This window comes from Lathamus discolor, chromosome 5 (assembly GCF_037157495.1).
Source record: "Lathamus discolor isolate bLatDis1 chromosome 5, bLatDis1.hap1, whole genome shotgun sequence".
Lineage (NCBI taxonomy): Eukaryota > Metazoa > Chordata > Aves > Psittaciformes > Psittacidae > Lathamus > Lathamus discolor.
The window spans coordinates 114,389,489-114,408,625 of NC_088888.1; the positions used below are offsets into that span (position 1 = coordinate 114,389,489).

Sequence of the window (19,137 nt, forward strand, 5' to 3'; positions counted from 1 at the left end):
TGGTGCAGGCCAATAGGATGAGTGTATGTTGAGGGAAGGAAAAAAGTCACTAAATCTGGATGTACTTATTGCCTTGTATTAGACACTGTTGATCAGTTTTTCACCGAGGCTTTCTCGTAAACAGCTTACTCTTCTGGCCAAGTTTGGCACATTAGAAAGTGCAAGACTGACAGCAGCGATGGGTGCAAAGCTCACTCTCTGGCCCCACTGAGCTTTTCCGTATGGCTTTCACCAGCGACATCCTGATTAGAATGTCACCAGCCCTGAGACAGGATTTTAACAGGGAGCTTGGCTTTGTTAGGCTGAATGCATTTAACAAGAACTAACATCAGGTCATCAAACACCTTTGCTTTTGTTGCGGGAGTTTTTCAGGGGTGAACTGTCAAGCAGTCTCTTGTGCAGCATTCTTTGGAAGAAAACAGCCTCAACCTCTGATTTTGCCGCAGGCAATTCCATGGTATCCCCACTTAAGGGCCTGTGGTGTGGCTGGGGAGTGTAGTGAAAGAGGAGGCGATAAATAAATAGTCCTTCTATGTTTTTGCTTGTTTGCTTGATCAGAAACCAGATGTGCAAAGATTCTCTTATTTATATGAGTGGGTCCTTCTGAACACAGGAATCTACAGCCTTCCCCTGATGTTGACTATGCTATATCTGATCATTGCTTCTAAAACTCACCCACACAGGGAATATTTGATGATAATTCTTCAGTAGGTGATTATAAAAAGACTTAATGTTGAATTATCATAATCGAACATTAAATTGACACCTCGCATCAGCCCATCATTATACCTCTTTTCCAATTCCTCTGCTGTCATGCCACTGATGTGATGAATTGCAGCCTGTCACATCACGTTACGTTATGCAGAACAAACAGGACAAAACACATACCAGCTGCCATGCAAATATGTGTTTGCCAACTCTTTTCGGTGCACAGAAATGCAATCGGTGAATTCCCTATTAGAAAACTAGAGGCTCAAGGATGGCCCTAGGGTGTGTGAGACAAACATGCCTCTGACACACCGTGAACACACAGATACCCAGCTCTCAGCCAGCCATAGCCATTACAAAAGTGCCTCCTTCTGTGATTATTTCTTGTTCTTTCAGAAAAAAAGCAGCAGCAAATTCTGTGGCTGCTGATGTCATGAAGCAAAATATAAATATGTAATAACTAATCCAGTGCTTGTGTTCAGATTTGGAGCTATTTTTATGACCGGCCAGATTTTGGCTGTGTATGTGTAAATATAACACCCACTTATGTACACACACACGTGCATAGTAGGAGACGTGTGAATATACATTATGTGGCTTTTAACTGCAGTCTTTTAGCCTGCATGTGGGCCTTTTGAAGCTAATGGGAGATTTACCAGGGGCTTTTTCACAGAGCTGTAGGCAAGACTGGAATCCAGAACATATGAATATTATATTATAATGATACAGTGTAAATCATCCAGTTTGACCTACGGTAAATTAGAGGCCATTAAATTTCATCCAGGTATCCTACACCAAGCCAGAAAAACTTGTGTTTGACTAATGCATGAATTGTATTTGGCTAAAATCTATTTCCCAGAAAGGTATTCATTTAGTCTCCATGCAAAGACACTTTCCATGCATCAATTTCTTTGATAGTTTGTTTCAACAGTTATTTTAACTATGTGTAGTTTTTATTTAAATTTACTTCAGTCTATGGAGTTAGTGCTGAGAAGTCTAATTCCAACTTAATTTCCTACCTGTAATGTCAATGGATACTGACTTGCCTCTCTTTGCTTCAATGCCATGCCATGAGCATCCCTTCTAGATCTTTTATGATGGACTAATCTTTATAATGTAAAATCCTTACCAAAGAATATCTCTGTGAATTGATTTCAGTTTTGTAACTTACTTCTTGATGTGTTGCCATGGAAAATAAGTTATTTACTTGGTAATTAGCATCATCCATTCTTTATGTGCATCAGCTTTGCTGGAAGTTATAGGGATAAAATGGAAATATACTGCAAAGATCTGAGATGAGAATACCCACATACTTTGCAATAACCTAACCTTTAGTAGAATAAATACAGATCAGACACAGACAACTCCTTTTAGTTTCCAGAATATGGAAATACAGTGATTTTTTTGTGTGTTTATAAACCAGTCATAGTATGTGGCTATAGAGACAAAAGAAACCAAACAACTCCCTAAAACTGGATCTTCCAGTTACTGATTTTTCTTATTTTCTGTGCAACACATCATCTAAAATGAAAGCAAAAAATTGTTAATCAACAAAAAAATGTGACTTATTGGTAAGACTTTTTCATATTAAAAAGGACGTAATTTTACTGCTGACAGACATTACAAAATATGAGGATCATTAAAGTGAATAGTGTCTTCATTTCAGGCATATAGTGGTGCTTTTTAAATCAGGTTCCATAGTGAGCAAAAATATGTCACAATAAGGAAAGGAAATAATGGAATGCCATGATTATTCTAAAGCTTGACACAAAACTATAAATCTCTTTCAAGTTAACATACACAGATCTTTGTGTAGACCTCTGCAGCTAAGCAAACTAGCTAGCCTTTGATGTACTTATAATTATTAGGGGCTGCAGATTATGTCTTTAGGCAAAGCTGTCTAGCAGTGGAAAGGTATAGATCAAAACTGACATCATGACACAAGTAAGCGGAGAGGTGAGATGAGGTGGAGCATCAAAAATAGTTTGCCATTACTACAGACCTTAAGTAAAACAAACGACTCCACTTCTAGAAAAGAACACATGGAGGGGAGCACTTAGTGACCGTAACCTCTCGATGGAGTAAACTCCTCACTACTAGTGGGAAAATTAGAAATTGAATTAAGAAAAAGCTAAGCATCAGAATAAAGAAGATCCAGCAGATACACTTAGTTATATGGGAACATATTGTTGCACTCCCAAGGAAGGAGGTATGCCAGGCTATGCACTCAGAACTACCACTGCAGTACGCTTCCATGCCATAAGTGCTGGGTGCCACCAGCTCCTCTTGAAAGCAGAGGACTCAAGCAACCTATATCAAGTAAGGCATCCTTGATATGGACACAGTATCTGGGTAAGAGCCACACCAGGCTCTTTATAATTTTTTCTGTAGAGAGCAGAAGTTCTGGTGGTGCCAGGCCTACACATAGAATCATATAATCATAGAATAGTTAGAGTTGGAAAGGACCTCAAGATCATCTAGTTCCAACCCCCCTGCCATGGCCAGGGACACCTCACACTAAACCATCCCACACAAGGCTTCATCCAACCTGGCCTTGAACATCGCCAGAGTTGGAGCACTCACAACCTCCCTGGGCAACCCATTCCAGTGTCTCACCACCCTAACAGGAAAGAATTTCCTCCTTATATCCAATTTAAACTTCCCCTGTTTAAGTTTTAACCCATTACCCCTTGTCCTGTCACTGCAGTCCCTGATGAAGAGTCCCTCCCCAGCATCCCTATAGGCCCCCTTCAGGTACTGGAAGGCTGCTCTGAGGTCTCCACGCAGCCTTCTCTTCTCCAGGCTGAACAGCCCCAACCTCCTCAGCCTGTCTTCATATGGGAGGTGCTCCAGTCCCCTGATCATCCTCGTGGCCCTCCTCTGGACTTGTTCCAGCAGTTCCATGTCCTTTTTATGTCGAGGACACCAGAACTGCACACAATGCTCCAGGTGAGGTCTCACAAGAGCAGAGTAGAGGGGCAGGATCACCTCCTTCGACCTGTTGGTCACACTCCTTTTGATGAACTTGCTATTGCTAAAACCCCTATCCAAAGTCTACTAGAGATGGTGGGAATATTTCATTGTGTTTAGTGGGATCTGTATCAAATGCTGTGTGTCGCTTAATATGAGTGTATACATGAGCACAGTTACATCATTCCAAATTACTATGGATCTTCAAAGACACTCATCTTGTGTGGCACAAAATTTAGAAAGTGCTTGTGGAAACTGATTTCTTCCCATAGGTGAACTGCCAATCATACTTAAAAAACATTTTTCATTAAAAATGTTGTTCTGTCTCTCTGAGGAAAAAGTCACATTATTAGAAAAATAAAGGCAAAGGATTTGATCCCAGAGGTTTTGATTGACTTAAACTGAAAATGTAAATAAATAAATAGGAGATCTAATATTTACACTGAAGGAAGTAGAGCTCCAAAAAATGTAGCATGAGCAGGTGTCCCCTGAGTCTTTCCAGATCATAGTTCATCTGTGCATTGGATAGTACCTTTTAAGCATATCATAAACATGTTACACAGTGAAATAACAATCATGGTATGCAACAAAAGGTTAAGATTCTCAGTTAACTTGAAACTTGATAGCAAGGAAAAGATGAGTGTGCCAAAAAAAGTAGGAAATGAAGAAGGCCTTGTCATCAGAGAAGACATATGAGGGTAAGGAAGAAGTCTATTGCTTGATAGATGAAAGCAGTCACCAGGGATCAGAAGAGGAATAAACGTTATCAACTAGGCTAATGCAGGGGCAGAGAAGGTTACAGAAACAGAGGGACAATTCTAAACATGGACTTGAAATGCAAGCAGGCTTGCCAGGACTGTCAGAAATAGGGGAAGAGATGACTAAATTACAAGTGATTTGGAGGTAGCAGACTGTACGCAAGACCAGACTGGTATCTCCGACACACTGTATGGAAGACAAAACACCATAGCATGTGTCATCATTAATTATCACAAATAACATGTAAGCCATTCAACATAAAATAGTTATCACAGAACTAAGAAGAAATGAAGTTCTTCACTTAAGGTTCAAACTGGTGATGGTCCTTGCCAGTAAGGTGAAATACTTAGGGCCTCTAGATTTTAAATACCATTTCATGAATTGTGTGGGAAATTAGACCTCAGTCTTTATGAGAACTGATAAGATTTCCTATCTCACTTTCAAACATTATGGAGTATTTCCAGAAATGTTTTAAAATTCTGTTTTAAGTGGAAAAAACCTCAAGCGCTTTCATTAGACATAACTGAACCACCAAAACATTAGTCAGTCTCATCTAGCATTTCAGAACAATGCAATTATCTCAACATCAGTGTTTTTACTAAGAGACCTCTGTTAAAAATGTTGCCTAAACATTAGCATTACTAATATTATGAATTTAATTCTCACAAGAAATACGTTTCCCAATTTGCCTTTCAACTATGCAGCAGTTAACTATCTTGTCATAACATGAATCCCTTTTGGGTGAAAGCTATTGATTCGAAGGTTAAAATCATCTTGCTAGGCTCTAATGCAATTTGTTGGAAGTTGGCCTTGGGAAACTTTCTGACACTGACTACATATGCTCTTCATTGGATATTCATTGAGCAATGATGTCTGAAAGGCTGAGTTCTTCACCTCCGTGATCACTATTAGTTATGGCATTTCTTAACAGGTTGTGTGCTATGTCAGTTCTTTGCAACTCAAGTTTTACATTAGCAGCCTACAGTTTACAGCATTGAACAGACACACTCTTTCACCATGGACAATATTGTTCCAGGAGCATAGATACAAAAACACATTCATAAGCAGAATTAGCAACCTACAAATACTGGTAACATTGAAGAAAGTCCTCTCTGTTTTAATCAACTTAAATGAGGTGCACACCATACGTTTTAGGCAAGCTAAGTGAGAGCTCCCTGACTTCACTAAGGAACTCATGGATCAACTACAGAAATAATTCAACAGGAAATCTTCGGCAGAGGAACCCACAGGTTCTTCTGACAAAATGGTAGTAAGGGAAGAGGAGGCAGCTAAGCAGTCTCTGAGAGGTACAGTACCATTAGTTCAATCTTCTTATGCCTCAAGATGCATTTTCACAGGCTGTCAAACATAAAATCTTATGAGAATAATTTTCATTATACGATTTTAATCAGTTGAACAAAATATCCACTTCTGCCAAAACCATAGCAGCAAGCTCACTTGACACTTGATTTTGCTCAGCAATATTCTCACCAAACTACTATGCTGTGAAGGTCTACAGGTGTTTTTACCACAACCACCTAGACATTCTTAGCTTTGACAGTGGCTTCCTCAAAACAGTGTATAGCAAACTGCAATCATGTGATGAACAGAGAATAGCTAAAATTAAGAAAATTTTAAAAGAATCCATCTATTCTTAGTTTTATCTTGACACAAATCTTGATACATGCAAACAATCCACCAATGATTATAGAACTCTGGGTGACATCTATAAATTTCAGCTGAAATTATATTGTTGTTCTACATTACATGTAGGAGCTTGAAACTTTTCCAGAAGTCCAAGTTTGAAATATATTAGGTTTGAAGTAAGCCCTGTGCACAGAAATATCCTGACAAATTAAATATATCTGGGGCAAGATGGAGCACTCTCAAGGGCTTGGGAATCAGCCAGGATCACTGACTCATGTTATTTTCTAGTACTGTTGAACTGAATTTTGGTCATGGCCTAGCTCAGGAAACATCATCAGAAGCTGACAGATGAGAATAGTTCACATTTGTACTATTTAGGACCAAATATTATATTGTAATATATATATATGAAACATACTGTAGAGAGGGCAGATATTATCTAGGGGGGTATTCAGTATAACTTGGGATCAACAGCACCAATTGCACCTTATTTGCTCTGTTTGCTTAGGTTGTTGCCTTCTTGAGAAGCCTAAAGTGGGTGCTCAAGAAGTCTGGGATTTGATCTGGGAAGTGTGACCACTTGTAAACTGAGTGGCTGAAAGCCCCAGAGAGCAGGGACTAGATGAAGAGGACTGGGTTTAGGAGATGATTTGGGGCAGGGACGTGTTTGAATTAGCAGTTTAAAACTTATGGCTCTGGCATGAGCTTTTCTTTCCCTCTCAAAATGTTAGAGAATATAGTAATTTTTTAAAAACCCCACTTCTTATCTTTTGTATTCACTGGGTCCGCAAAGTTCATGCCTCTTAATGACACCTTCTTCGCTAACAACAGTTTATGAAATAAAAACTTCATCAAGAAAAGACACTGGAATAACGATAAGACAAAACCTGTGGATAAGATTTCACGTGATTAAGGTGAGATCCAATCTGCAGTGAAATGAACTCATGGAAGATTACTGTTTATTTTCATATAAAATGAATTGGATGCAAATTCATTACTGTTTATAAACTCAATCTCAGTGACAGTTTGTCCCTGGGGCATCGAAAAGTATTTTAAATCATTCTAATAGTTAATTATTCAGCAAATGAGAGCACTTTAAAGACTTTATCATATAAAATGACTTTAATAATTTATGCTTATGGGGCATTACAGAGCTAACTGTAGGACTGCTCTGAAGGAGGGGAAAGTTGCGTGCCTGCATGTTTACAACTGAATTGTAGTAACGCATATATTACATATGATATGCAATTTGTGAGCAATCTGATATACATTTGTGAGCATGTCAGGTTTCTTCCCTATCCCTCCCTTTGCATATATGTTTATAACACTGCATAAGGCTCTCAGTAAACTTAAAAACTTCAGGAATCTAGTAATAGGGTAAGTTTGCAGGAAATTAAATGAAGACACAGAAGCTTACATTTTCTGGATTAAGTGTAAGAATCTTAGGTATCTTAGTTGTATTAGGTGCAGAGGACAACTACCTAAGAAGAGAAGAGAAAGCAAGGGAAATGTAACTGTACACTATAAAGAGTGCCAGTAACAAGTGACCTAAACAAATGTTGTTTTGGCAATTCTAGTGATGAAAGGGCTTGCCCAACAGTTCAGCTATGGTGTAAAAAATGCTTAAAGTGACTTAATCTTGAAAATGAAAGACTTTTTCTGAAGAAAAGAGTTCTGGACAGTCACTGCTTGATTTCTACTGTACTGGAGAAAGAAGGAGGTGATACTGTACTGCATAGACTCAAAAGCCATGGATTTATGTAATGCAGAGGAATAGCTACATAAATGCACATACCATTTCTGTATATTTGAATGGCATTTGCTTGTATGCTCTGGGTAAACACCAAGATCTACAGTTCTAGAAGAATCCTATGTTACTTGAGATCTGAAGGGTTTTTTGACTCCTTCTGAGTTTTAATCATATTCTACTTCTTGGCATGGGACAAGGACAAAAGCTGAGTGATTTCCTCATAATATTCAAAGATGAATAAGCAAAACAGCACTGCATATTTTATACAAACTTTTTGTGTTCTTTTTGTTTTCTTTTTGTCTAGCTTCTCTCCTGGAGGTTAGCTAACGAGACTTAGACCCTTTCTGCTTGGTTCGTGCTACGGACATAAAATCAAAACGTTCTACATATTTGCATACATCTCTTCATGACAATTCAGAGGAAACACAAGGAGAATGTGCATGAGTTATGAGTTCCCCTGCGTGACAACTTGTCTGTGTTGGAGCTATTAGTCTGACCCTGCAATTTTTGTATCAGTATTCATTATCAAATGGCAAGAATCCCCCTGCATGCAAAGGTGTTACTTTAAAGCCACAATATGAGCTTATGTTCACATCAGTAAATGCTTCTTCCAGATGCTGCCAAAACATCCGTGATATGACTCCAGCTATTGGCACAGCGTGTACAAACAAATATTTAGAGGTAAGATTGCCATACCTGAACTTTAACACTACTATGAACAAAACTTTTCAGATTCAGTCACTTACCTCTTGCACTCCATTCAGTTTGTACAGCCTGAACTTTACTATATAGCCACAGCATAAATCTTTTTTGCTTTGTAGTTATTGCATTGACACAATCCTCACACGGGTACTGAAAGGCAAAGCTATGTTACTTTTGTATGCCTTCCTCTTTAGTTATTAATAAAAATACTGTCTCATTTTCAAAGAAAACAATGCATTTGAAACGATAACCCTCCTACAAATATAACACGGTGTTGTACAGGACAAGTATTGATTAAAACAAAAAGGGTTTTTTAAACGCCATTCATTCTTACCAATTCTAGAAGTTATTGATTCTGCATCAATTTCATTAGCCTTTTTCTTTGCCACTTCAGCTAGTGCCAATTCACCCTTATCTAGTGCAAGGTAATGGATATCCTTTGGAAATAAAAGAGAAAAAAAAAGAAGAGATTAATCTAAAATGAATCTCATAGGAGTAACAAAAGGGATTTTGAAAGAAAGAGGTTCTTTTATTATTTAGATCACAAACACAGATGGAACTGATGAACCTACCACTACATTTTAATTCCCTCCCAATGCAAATTTATTATCTTACTTGTGCTGTTGAATGCAGCAATGAATAAAACACTGACCAATCATGCACTGATAAAAGTGAAGCTATTGACTCAGTGTATGAAAGAAACCAATCTGTCTGCTTTTAAGGTAACTTCTGTTGAGGCAACATGAACTAAGAGAGGGTTGATAGGAGACGGTTCTGTGTAAACCAGATCTGAAGTACTCAAACTCTTCTGCCTGACAGCCCCTCTCTGAAGTGTGCTAAGGTTTCCACCTAGTACATGAATTCTGGGGTAATGCTCTTTTGGGACAACAGTTGCCCAATGGTTTTAACACCCACACAGGTAACACAATTCCTGAGTCTCTCCTGGAACACAAGAAGCTTTCCAAAAATGTTGTTGTCTAGCAATGAATAGTTGCCAATACTCAGGACCTAGTCCTTCATGTAGGGTAAAAAATCAGTGGGATGCAGCAGGGGTGTATCATGACATGCTGAATTGCAAGCCTTTTTTATTGTGTGTTAATGTTTGAGATGAAAACCACCTGTACTACATACAGCACCGCTTGTGGGAGAATATATTTCTCTGACAAATTACAGCCTCAATGCCCTTGGTTTTGGCTCTTGAAGTAAAGTTTCATCCTTGACCATTAGCAAAGAGACAATTAATCCCCTTCTCCTTCGGTGTCATAGCCACAGGCTGCTCTGTGCATGAACTGTGACACATAAAATCAGGGAAATCCAAAAACAGCTGGCAAAGTATATTTTCCCCACTTCTTTGCTGAAGATGTCATTTGGTATCCAAAGATTGAAGCCATTCCTGGCCATTGTTCTGCAATCTATCTGCATGCAGGAATTTAAAGAGAAAAGGAGTATTTGATGGAAATATTGACTTCTGCATACCATAAAAGCAACTATATTCCCACTAATGCAGAAGATCTCAGGTGAAACTGCCCTTCTCAGTATGAGTTTACTGTCACCCTCATCATTATGACAGAAAGTCTTACAGGAAAAGGTGACCTTATGCTAGAAAGAGAAGTTAGAAGAAACATGTGACAGTAATAGTGTTAGGTGAAAAAGATGCTGCTCTTATCATCCCCTTATTTAATAATAATAATAACAGTAATAAGTAAGAAACAAACTGAGAATATTATGAAAACCGAGACTAATTATGAAGGAAAACATGGTACCGCCTTGCAGGATCCCAACAGGGGACAGCAACGTTTTCTAATTACAGGCACAGGTGCGACTCAAAATATGTGCAAGTGTCTTGGAGCAAAGTAATGAGTTACGAACTTGTTGCGAACTCTGTACTTCCTCTCTTTGTAGGTCTAACATGGTTGTCAGAAGAAAAGGGCCTGAGCAGCAAGGTATGATTTCTATGAAGATTAAACAGTAGATATGTCATCTTATTTAGATAACAACAGAAAACCTAAGGGCTCTTGAACAAGTCTGAACTCAGAAAGATTTGAATGTATAGGCAGACTGTGTTCACTAATTTAAAATACATTCTGACTATGCTTAATGACTGTCTTTTTGTAGTTTAAACTAAGAGAAGTATTGTATACTTCCATGCACTTTTAAATAACAAACTTGGGGAGGGGATGGAAACAACTGCAGAAAATGACAAAGTTCTTTCAGTTCAGAGGTGGTACATGCTGTTTGCATCAAAATATCTGTTATATTCAGATCTCCTTTTTGCCTGTATTTTCTGTTTTGAGTGAATAAATGTAAAGATGCTGCATATCCATTGCTAACAGGGGCCTTGTAAGAAATAAGGACATACAGCAGTAGGCTGTAAGTGGCTTTCTTCATGGTCTGTTAAGTTGCTGTCATAAAGAATAATTAAAAAGAACCCCCTCATCACTATCTCTGAACAAGTTCTAGAAAGAAAAGATTACAGATATAAAACCTCCCAATTAGATGATTTCAGATCAAATTTAGGTGTTCCTCATTCAAATAAGTGAGAAAAAATGTTTTTTTTTTTTCAAAGAATTTATAACTGAGTAAAACAAAACTAGAAAATAACTTAAAAAGAAAGCAGCAGCACTGGATAACAGGGTCCCTTAAAGAACAACAGAAAAAAAATTAAATTAGTTGAATATTCATTACAGATTTTTCCACACAATTATCTAAGAATTTATCATTCCAAAGATCCCATCCCTCTCAAAAACAATGGTGACAATAACAACAATTTCCAGCTGCTTGTCAGCAGTTTGCTGAAAGGGCTGTGTTTTATCATTTAACAATTTGATTACTTTTTGGACTACTTCCTTTTTGCTCTCATCTTTGTGACTCACAGAGCTGGCCCTTGGTGAGCAGAAGTAATTTGAAACACTGATGTGCATTTGTCTATAGGATATTTCTGGGCAAAATTCCAACGCTTCTTCGAAACATGCACTTTCCTCATCAGTGTATCACCCAAGATCTGACAGTTTTATTAAAGTGTCTTTTCCTTGCATTTTTTTGCTACCTTTGGTACATGGGATGGCCTTTTGAATTTTCAGCAGCTGAGAGCTGGAGCGTACTACAAAAGGATTTCAAGCTAACAACCCTTCTAATGCTTGATCTTTTCTGTCACAGATTGGATCAGTCACTGTCCAATAAATGTAGCTGTTGTTAATGATATTATGTCCTTTTCAGTTTTATTTTTTTATTGAACTTTGTAGGAGATGATAATAATTGATGGACTTAGATATGACGTGAGGGTAAAGCTTATGGAGAGTCACAGCAGTGTATGTGTGTTTAGTTATGGCATCATACTAGTGACGCTATAGCTATCGGACTAACTTTAAAGCCTTTTTGTTTTTTTTTTCTTAGACAGATTTTAGCAGAAATTAGCCCTCAGATAGCATTCTTTCAAACTTCTTTGCAATCTCAAAAACAAATAACAGGAATGCTGCAGAGCCCTGTTTGGTGAAAGATATACTTGAGATAAATTCTCCAAGATGTAGGATGTTTCCTTAGAAGTCTCAGAATACGGGTATTCAACGTTTGAGAACTCCTGAGCCTCTGTTCTATCTGCTCCTCTCTATCCTTTCCTTTTTCATTCCTTCTCTGTTGCCCTTTAATAAACATTTTTCTTTCTCATTTTGCTTGTGTCAGCAGATATCTTTCTTTAGTCTATTTCTTCTCGAAATTCCATTAAATTCACTGGGAATAAGGTGATGCAACTCCTAGAGCCATCTGAGGTTTTATAAATGGATTCGGATGGTCTGTAAAACAGCAGTATAGGTATTTGTACTGCACATAATTGTAAATGTTTTAAATATAGGTGAAGTCAAGTTGTATGTTATTAATTGCATTTTGAAGCACATAAACAACGTGTAGAAATTATTAAGTATTAAGCAGAAGTGAAGTATGCACAAACCTTGCATAGGAATAGTATCATTATACTAATACCTAGAACGACTGTAAGCTTCCAGGGAACAAGTTATCTAATTTTCACAAGGTATTTAGTGCAAAGAAGCCCAATTCCCTTGAAATTACTGTGGCAGAAACACATACTTTTATGACCTATGCACCTTCAAACTTCTCGAGTCCCGTACTTAGTAGTCTCGCAGTAGTGCCATTGTTAGCTTATTGTAAAGTTTGTTCATTAGTACCTTCTTTAGCAGATGAATTAGCAAAAAGGATCCCCAGAGGATGCAGCCAGTTAACAGAGGATTCAAAGAGGCAGATGTGTGTGCTGCCTGTTGCATAATTTAGGGGAAACTATGAGGAATCTCAAAGCAGAACGAGGACAATATGGAACTGGTTTTGATCTCACAGTAATGTAAGCAAGGAGGAACTACATGGAAATATATATTTATGTTTAAGAGCCTTGATGAGATGGGAAATGGAGAGTAGGTGTTGAGAGAGGCAAGGGAAAATAAAGAAGAGTAGGAAAGGATGGAGCTAATTTCTCTGTGAATATTGAAACTCCTCTTGAAGAAAACTGGACAACCTTTTTGTTGAGGGGAGGACATGTTACCACTTGTGGAGCCAGGTAATGAAAGTCCCTTCCTCTTGTTAGCAGCTTTGCACCCATCTCTTGAGCCAGCACTGGCGATCCCCACCCTGGGACAGAGGTGATCTGTCAGTTCTGGGGTCAGCAGAAGGAAGGAAAGAGAAAAAGACCATGAAGGAAATGCTCTCAGCCATGTGACAGAGGGCCCTTGAGATGGCAGACCAAATGCTGGGTCATTTGTTCTGCCAGAATGGCTGGAGTTACCCATGGAGAATTTATTACCTCTGTGGTGGGAGAGCCCCCAACAAAAAGCTGTAACCTGCTGCAGACATGCTGCAGTCTGGATCTTACATGTGGCTGCAGCAGTACTTAGTCTGATTAGGTATAAAATTTGCACTGAAGAAGTTAAATTCGGTAAAAAGAGAAAACGAAAAAGGTGAGTTAAAAAGAGGAAAAATCAAGGCGAGTAAACATAAAACATGCAATGAATTTCCTAAAAGTCTGACCTTTCCTTCACATTCTTTTGATGCACACTTAGAAAAGTTTATCGCAGTATTCATATCTTTCTAATTAGATGAAACAAGCCAGATGATTAGAGCTGTGAAAAAAACATCAAAAGGTTCACACAACTTTTTATATAATTAGAAGGGAATTTCATAACCCATAAAAGCAGGATTTAATTGTGTAATTTAACATACAATTTAAATATCAAGATCAAACTAGCAGGGCAAGTGACTTAATGGGATAAATGATATTAACATCTAGTGTCAAAGCTTAATTTAAACAACAGAATGTCTTCATTATGCAAAAGAGTCAAGCAAACGAATCATTCAAAGGGCTTTTTTTTTTTTTTTTTTTCAGCAAGCCCTTTTCCTATTGTTTCTTTCAAAACAATGAAATCAGCTGTGGAGCAGCAACATGCTGAGAGACTAGGAAAGCACGATTGGCTTTGTCCATCTGACCTTACTGTGACATTGTGGTGCAAGATCTTATAAAACAAGAGCCTCCTGCAGAGCTCACACAGAGGACCTTTTAAGAGCTGGTTAATTTTACTTTTGTAGCTAATTAAATGGGAGGTTGCAGAGGGTGCATGAAATGTAAAAACCCTTGTGTTGATGCTGCTGAGCTTTGTTGTTTTAAAAGTACCTGTAGAAGCGTTCATAATTTGTCACTTTTCACAAAACCCTAAGAGACAAACTAAGAGCATTCAGGATCCCCAGGATATGGCCAGCTCTTGTGTCCAGGACTCAGCAGTTGTACTTCTTAAAGGAACGGATTAGAAACGTATAAGCTTATTAGAGTGAAAGATGACATTCACACACATCAGGACAGATGAAGAAGGGGAAAGTTCAAAAACATATACATTAATTCCTGGAAAATAAAGAATAGCCTTTAGGCCATGCTAGGGAAAATGTCAATGACTCCAAAGATACTTAGTTCCTATTGATGAGTTTCATGATGGCAAAGGGCAAACCAGGTAGAATAGTTCTCTCTTCAGTATGTGTCTAAGACTGCAAATGACACTGATCCATTTTAATGTGTACAAAAGCTGACAACTAACACCCTAACAACAGCCTCTGTCTCCAGAAATTACTTACCATAAACAGGTCCCGAGCACCTATGTCAACAGCCAGCAGAAATGCTTTTTCAAATCTCTGATACCTGCAAGAAAAAGGAGGAATATTACTTGCTGAGGGTGACTTGGGAGCTGTATCAAATTTCGTTAGTGGGCAGATGAAGTGCTTCAACTTCCATCAAAAGTGATGCCAGAGCTTTACTGAGGAAACTTGGTATGACCATACTCAAGACTGCAGAACTTCTTCATCATTTAAAACCTTCAGCAAGTATTATGTTCAGTGTTGAGACCCATTAGATCTAGCTGAATCAGAAGGGAGCTGAAGGTGCTGTATATCATAACAAATCAATCCTTTGAAAGATACCAGCCACAACACAGATACTAGCCAATGCTAGCTCAACTGCATTGAGTTTTGTCCTCACAGACCCTTCAATACAGCTCTCCGAGGATGATACTACAGCTGAGTCATCCGAAACAGTCATGAATACCTAGGGACTAAAAACTGTAGCACTGACACTGCTTTGCCTCCTAACTCCCTTAGCCCAGTATTAGCAGACTCCTGAGAGTTTTCTGAAGATCTTATGGTGAAGAAGATTGTGTCAATGAGGTAAAACATGGAGAAAAAGAGCAAAATTCACAAGCAAAAATGACCTCTAAATGTGCTCTAGAAGGTACCACCTGAGTATTGCCTTCAGATGCAGTAGAGTACGAAGGGAGCAGTGTGGTGTGGAACTTACAGAATCACAGAATAGTTAGGGTTGGAAAGGACCTTAAGATCATCAAGTTCCAACCCCCTGCCATGGGCAGGGACACCTCACACTAAACCATCTCACCCAAGGCTCTGTCCAACCTGGCCTTGAACACCGCCAGGGATGGAGCATTCACAACCTCCCTGGGCAACCCATTCCAGTGCCTCACCACCCTTACAGTAAAGAACTTCCTCCTTATATCCAATCTAAACTTCCCCTGTTTAAGTTTTAACCCATCACCCCTTTCCTATCACTACAGTCCCTGATGAATTTCACCTTTAACCCAGAAGAGCTGTATTGTGGCATAAAGACCAATACTTTGGTGGGTTGAGGGCTTGCTAAACAACAGCTCTTTCTATTTGTAATGACACAGACTGCCACTTTCTTTCTACCTAGACCATGCACCACCTCCTGGCAATTACAGCAAACACCTACACGGGACGGAGATACTGTGGAAGGCTGTATACATCCTCTTGTTTGCAATCCTTGGGGATTCCATAGAAGCAGGAAGAAGCAAGTCATCCTTCAGAAGCTTTCTGAGATTATACACAACATTGCACTTGCAAACACTAACTACAACAAGAAATCCTGCAGGATTTCTTGTGCAGAAGAAATTGGGCTAATGCCTCTCTTGTACTACATGTAGATAACCATGATGTGAGTGAGAAAGTGGTTCTATTTGTATACATTTTCTTCTACTGCATGTTTAAACTGTTTAAAAATACCTACAAGAATAGATTTGGTGATAATTTTTAGATTTGTAAAACAACAAAGTACTCCAATTTTATTTCAGTTGTGAAGTAAAATATTTATTGCATGTAGAATGACTTCTGTATTTTCCCTATTACTGGTGAAGTTTTCACCTTTTAACAATTTCAACAATAGATCAGTTGTAGATGATTGAAGTTTGGGAAGGAGATGACTTCCTTGACCCAGTAGGGGAAAAGCAGCATTGTGATTTCTAAGTGTTAGAAAGGTGTAGTTTATGCTTGCCCAATGAATATTGTCAGACAGCATCATACGAATGCCAGTATTTACACAGTTCTGTACCTTGACAGTATCTTAGGAAACAATGGGCAATGCAGTAGCTCCTCCTTAGGCCAGTGTGAACAAGAAGGAAACATGGGCATCCTCCTTCCTGTTGGTGGGTGAAGGAGTCCGTATGATGTGCCATACTGGGATTCCAGTTTCCAGCCAAAGCCTAAGCATTTTTTTTCCTCCCTCTTGCTACAGCCTTATCACTCTCTCCTCTTCTACCTCACAACTTGGACTGATTCAGCAGATTTTGAGATGGAGCTGGTGAGGACTTTTCCTCAAGAAATAACATTTGTGACAAGAAGGCACAATACGTTAGCTTAGTTAGAAAAGGAAATGTACTTTTCAAGTGAGGTTCCTAAGAGCTGGAGTGGGGAGACCTTTCCTCCCTAAAGCTAATCTTCCTGCTGTGTCTTCCAAGACTAATTTGCAGGCCTCCTCACAGAACCTGTTTAAGGGAGGCGAAGAGATGAATTAAGGTTAACCTCTTGATCACTGGGGAAGAGGTAGTGCAGGACCATTTTATCATGCACATCTAAATATCTGAAGCTTTTAAACATGCTTTCTATTAAGGATTTTCCATTAAAATACATTGTGTTGTAATGCTGCTTCTGAAGTTATGCTTTAATTAAGACAAGTACATGTTAAAATATGTGTATCTTGAATAGTTATCCTGTATATCTTTTTCTGGCATATTTTTTCTTTTCAATTACAGATTAAATATACATTCTTAGTCCTCAGAGGGGAAATTGGAAACCAAACAGAAACCGGCTATACAACTAGCTAAAAAGAATGTCTGCATCATTATTTTGTTTTTCCAGAGTTATAACTATACAGACTATTTGAATGACATTTGCTTTAGCCAAGGTAAAAGTGCCTGAAACCAAAAAATGTAAAGTAACTTTTTCCTTTGATTGACCTGCAGAATGGAATCATGGCCTCAGAGCTGTCATTTCTCTGCTGTTTCACAAAGATTTTGATTCTTTTCCTTTGTCAATATACATACTTCAGTCTCATTATGGCCCCTATTCATAAAACTGTGAAGTTAGCTCATTATTTTCAGATCTGTACTGAGGGGAAAAAAAAGTGGGGAAAAAAGGCTATCCAAGAAATGCTATTCACAGACCAAGAGCGCTGGAAATAACAATCAGAGATACTTCATAAATTATTATAAATGGAATTGCTTTAAAATAAGGTGGAGGTTTCAAACAAGAGTGACAAGTTTACATCGCTTAGGCGAACAGCATTAAATCAGTCAAGAATGTCCAGTTTTTTTCAAACTAGCTTTACAAGAATGTACTCATTATTTTGAGTCTCTTTGGCAAGGAAGTTGTATTGGGTTTATTCTACAGGAACAATTACAGGGAGTTCTGTACAGCAGGAGACCGTCCTCAAGCTAATAATGTCAGTTTTATAAGCACGTTTTGTCCTCGGAACACTTCACTTACAGTTTATCAGCTTCTCAAACAACCAACCCCCCTCCCCCTCCCAAGCAAAACACCCTCCCTCTTGCTCTTGTGCTACGATTACAAGGTACAAATATTTACTTTCTAAAATGGTATCTACAGGGTGCTGGCCTTGAAGTGAGTGTCTTCCCACTCCTCCCTGCACCTTGTCGCTTATTGCTTGCTTCACAGTAACTCCAGCAATCAAGACTTATATGTCTCTTGAAAAAGAGAGAGAAGGAAATCTGCCTGCAAACCATGAAGTTCAGCCACTTCTTTGGTCAAAGTGATGGCCAACAGAAATATGACCTTCAAGATTAAAACTCTCAAACTGCAGTTAGCTATACAGGGCAGATAGGAAAATAGTTCCCTGAAAGCTGTTCAGCACACAAAATACTAAGTTTAAATTTTCATATAACAAAATCCTACTGTTATTATATGCTCCTATGCAACCTTTCTACATATCCTACAAATTTTAAGAAGATGGCTCTGAGTATGTTTATTGTATGGAAAAGGAAACTTAGGGGAAATAGGACTGATACAACAAGGGTCACGCGGGTCAAAAATGGTTGAGGCAGAGAAGAACCCAGACCTGCTGTCCATGGTGGAGTGGCAGACCTGCTGCCTGCTTGTATTTTGAGAATGTCACTTAACTGAAAAGATGTCAGGAAAGCATTTTATTTGTAAATAAAATAGATAAATAATAACAAAATACAATGTTATAGAACCATAGAATAGTTAGGGTTAGAAAGGCCCTTAAGATCATCTAGTTCCAACCCCCCTGCCATGGGCAGGGACACCTCACACTAAACCATGCCACCCAAGGCTTTGTCCTTTTCACTGGCATAAATAAAATCAAATGTGCAGGGTATTCTCCTGTTGGATATTCAGAAAAAAAGGTGATTTTAAATACTGCAGATCAAACCAACGTGCATGGATTGCAGCCTGCAGAGAAGGGAAAATAAGTCTCCTCAGTCTTTATGAGAGGTTCTACAAATAGATCAAAAGGCAGAATCTATTCCACAACACCTAAATTGAATGTGCTCACTTAGAGATGTAAATTTTTTTCAGGCTGAAAATGGTCAAGTTCAAAATATTGGTAATATTTACCCATAATATTAAAATGTCTCATAAGAAGTCCAGGAACCAGGGAAAAAAAATCATGTGGAGGGAGGGGGAAGGAAAGGGAGAGAAAGCTTGTGCAAGCAAGAGAGAAATACAGTGCAGAAAAGATGGAAACATTTCTTTAGGGACTAGTTACAACCAACATGCCT

General features: G+C 38.5%; 1 protein-coding gene across 2 annotated transcripts in view; it reads right to left on the bottom strand.

Annotated features, from left to right (window-relative positions):
- The window catches only part of WDPCP (WD repeat containing planar cell polarity effector), a 163,384-nt gene that overhangs the window by 33,510 nt on the left and 110,737 nt on the right, over positions 1-19,137 (bottom strand). For both annotated transcript variants that reach the window (XM_065682223.1, XM_065682222.1), the window contains 2 exons: positions 14,657-14,720; positions 8,871-8,973 (listed from right to left, as the gene is read on the bottom strand). In XM_065682223.1, coding sequence (XP_065538295.1) covers positions 8,871-8,973; positions 14,657-14,720 — 167 coding nt within the window. The remainder of the gene's footprint in view (positions 1-8,870; positions 8,974-14,656; positions 14,721-19,137) is intronic.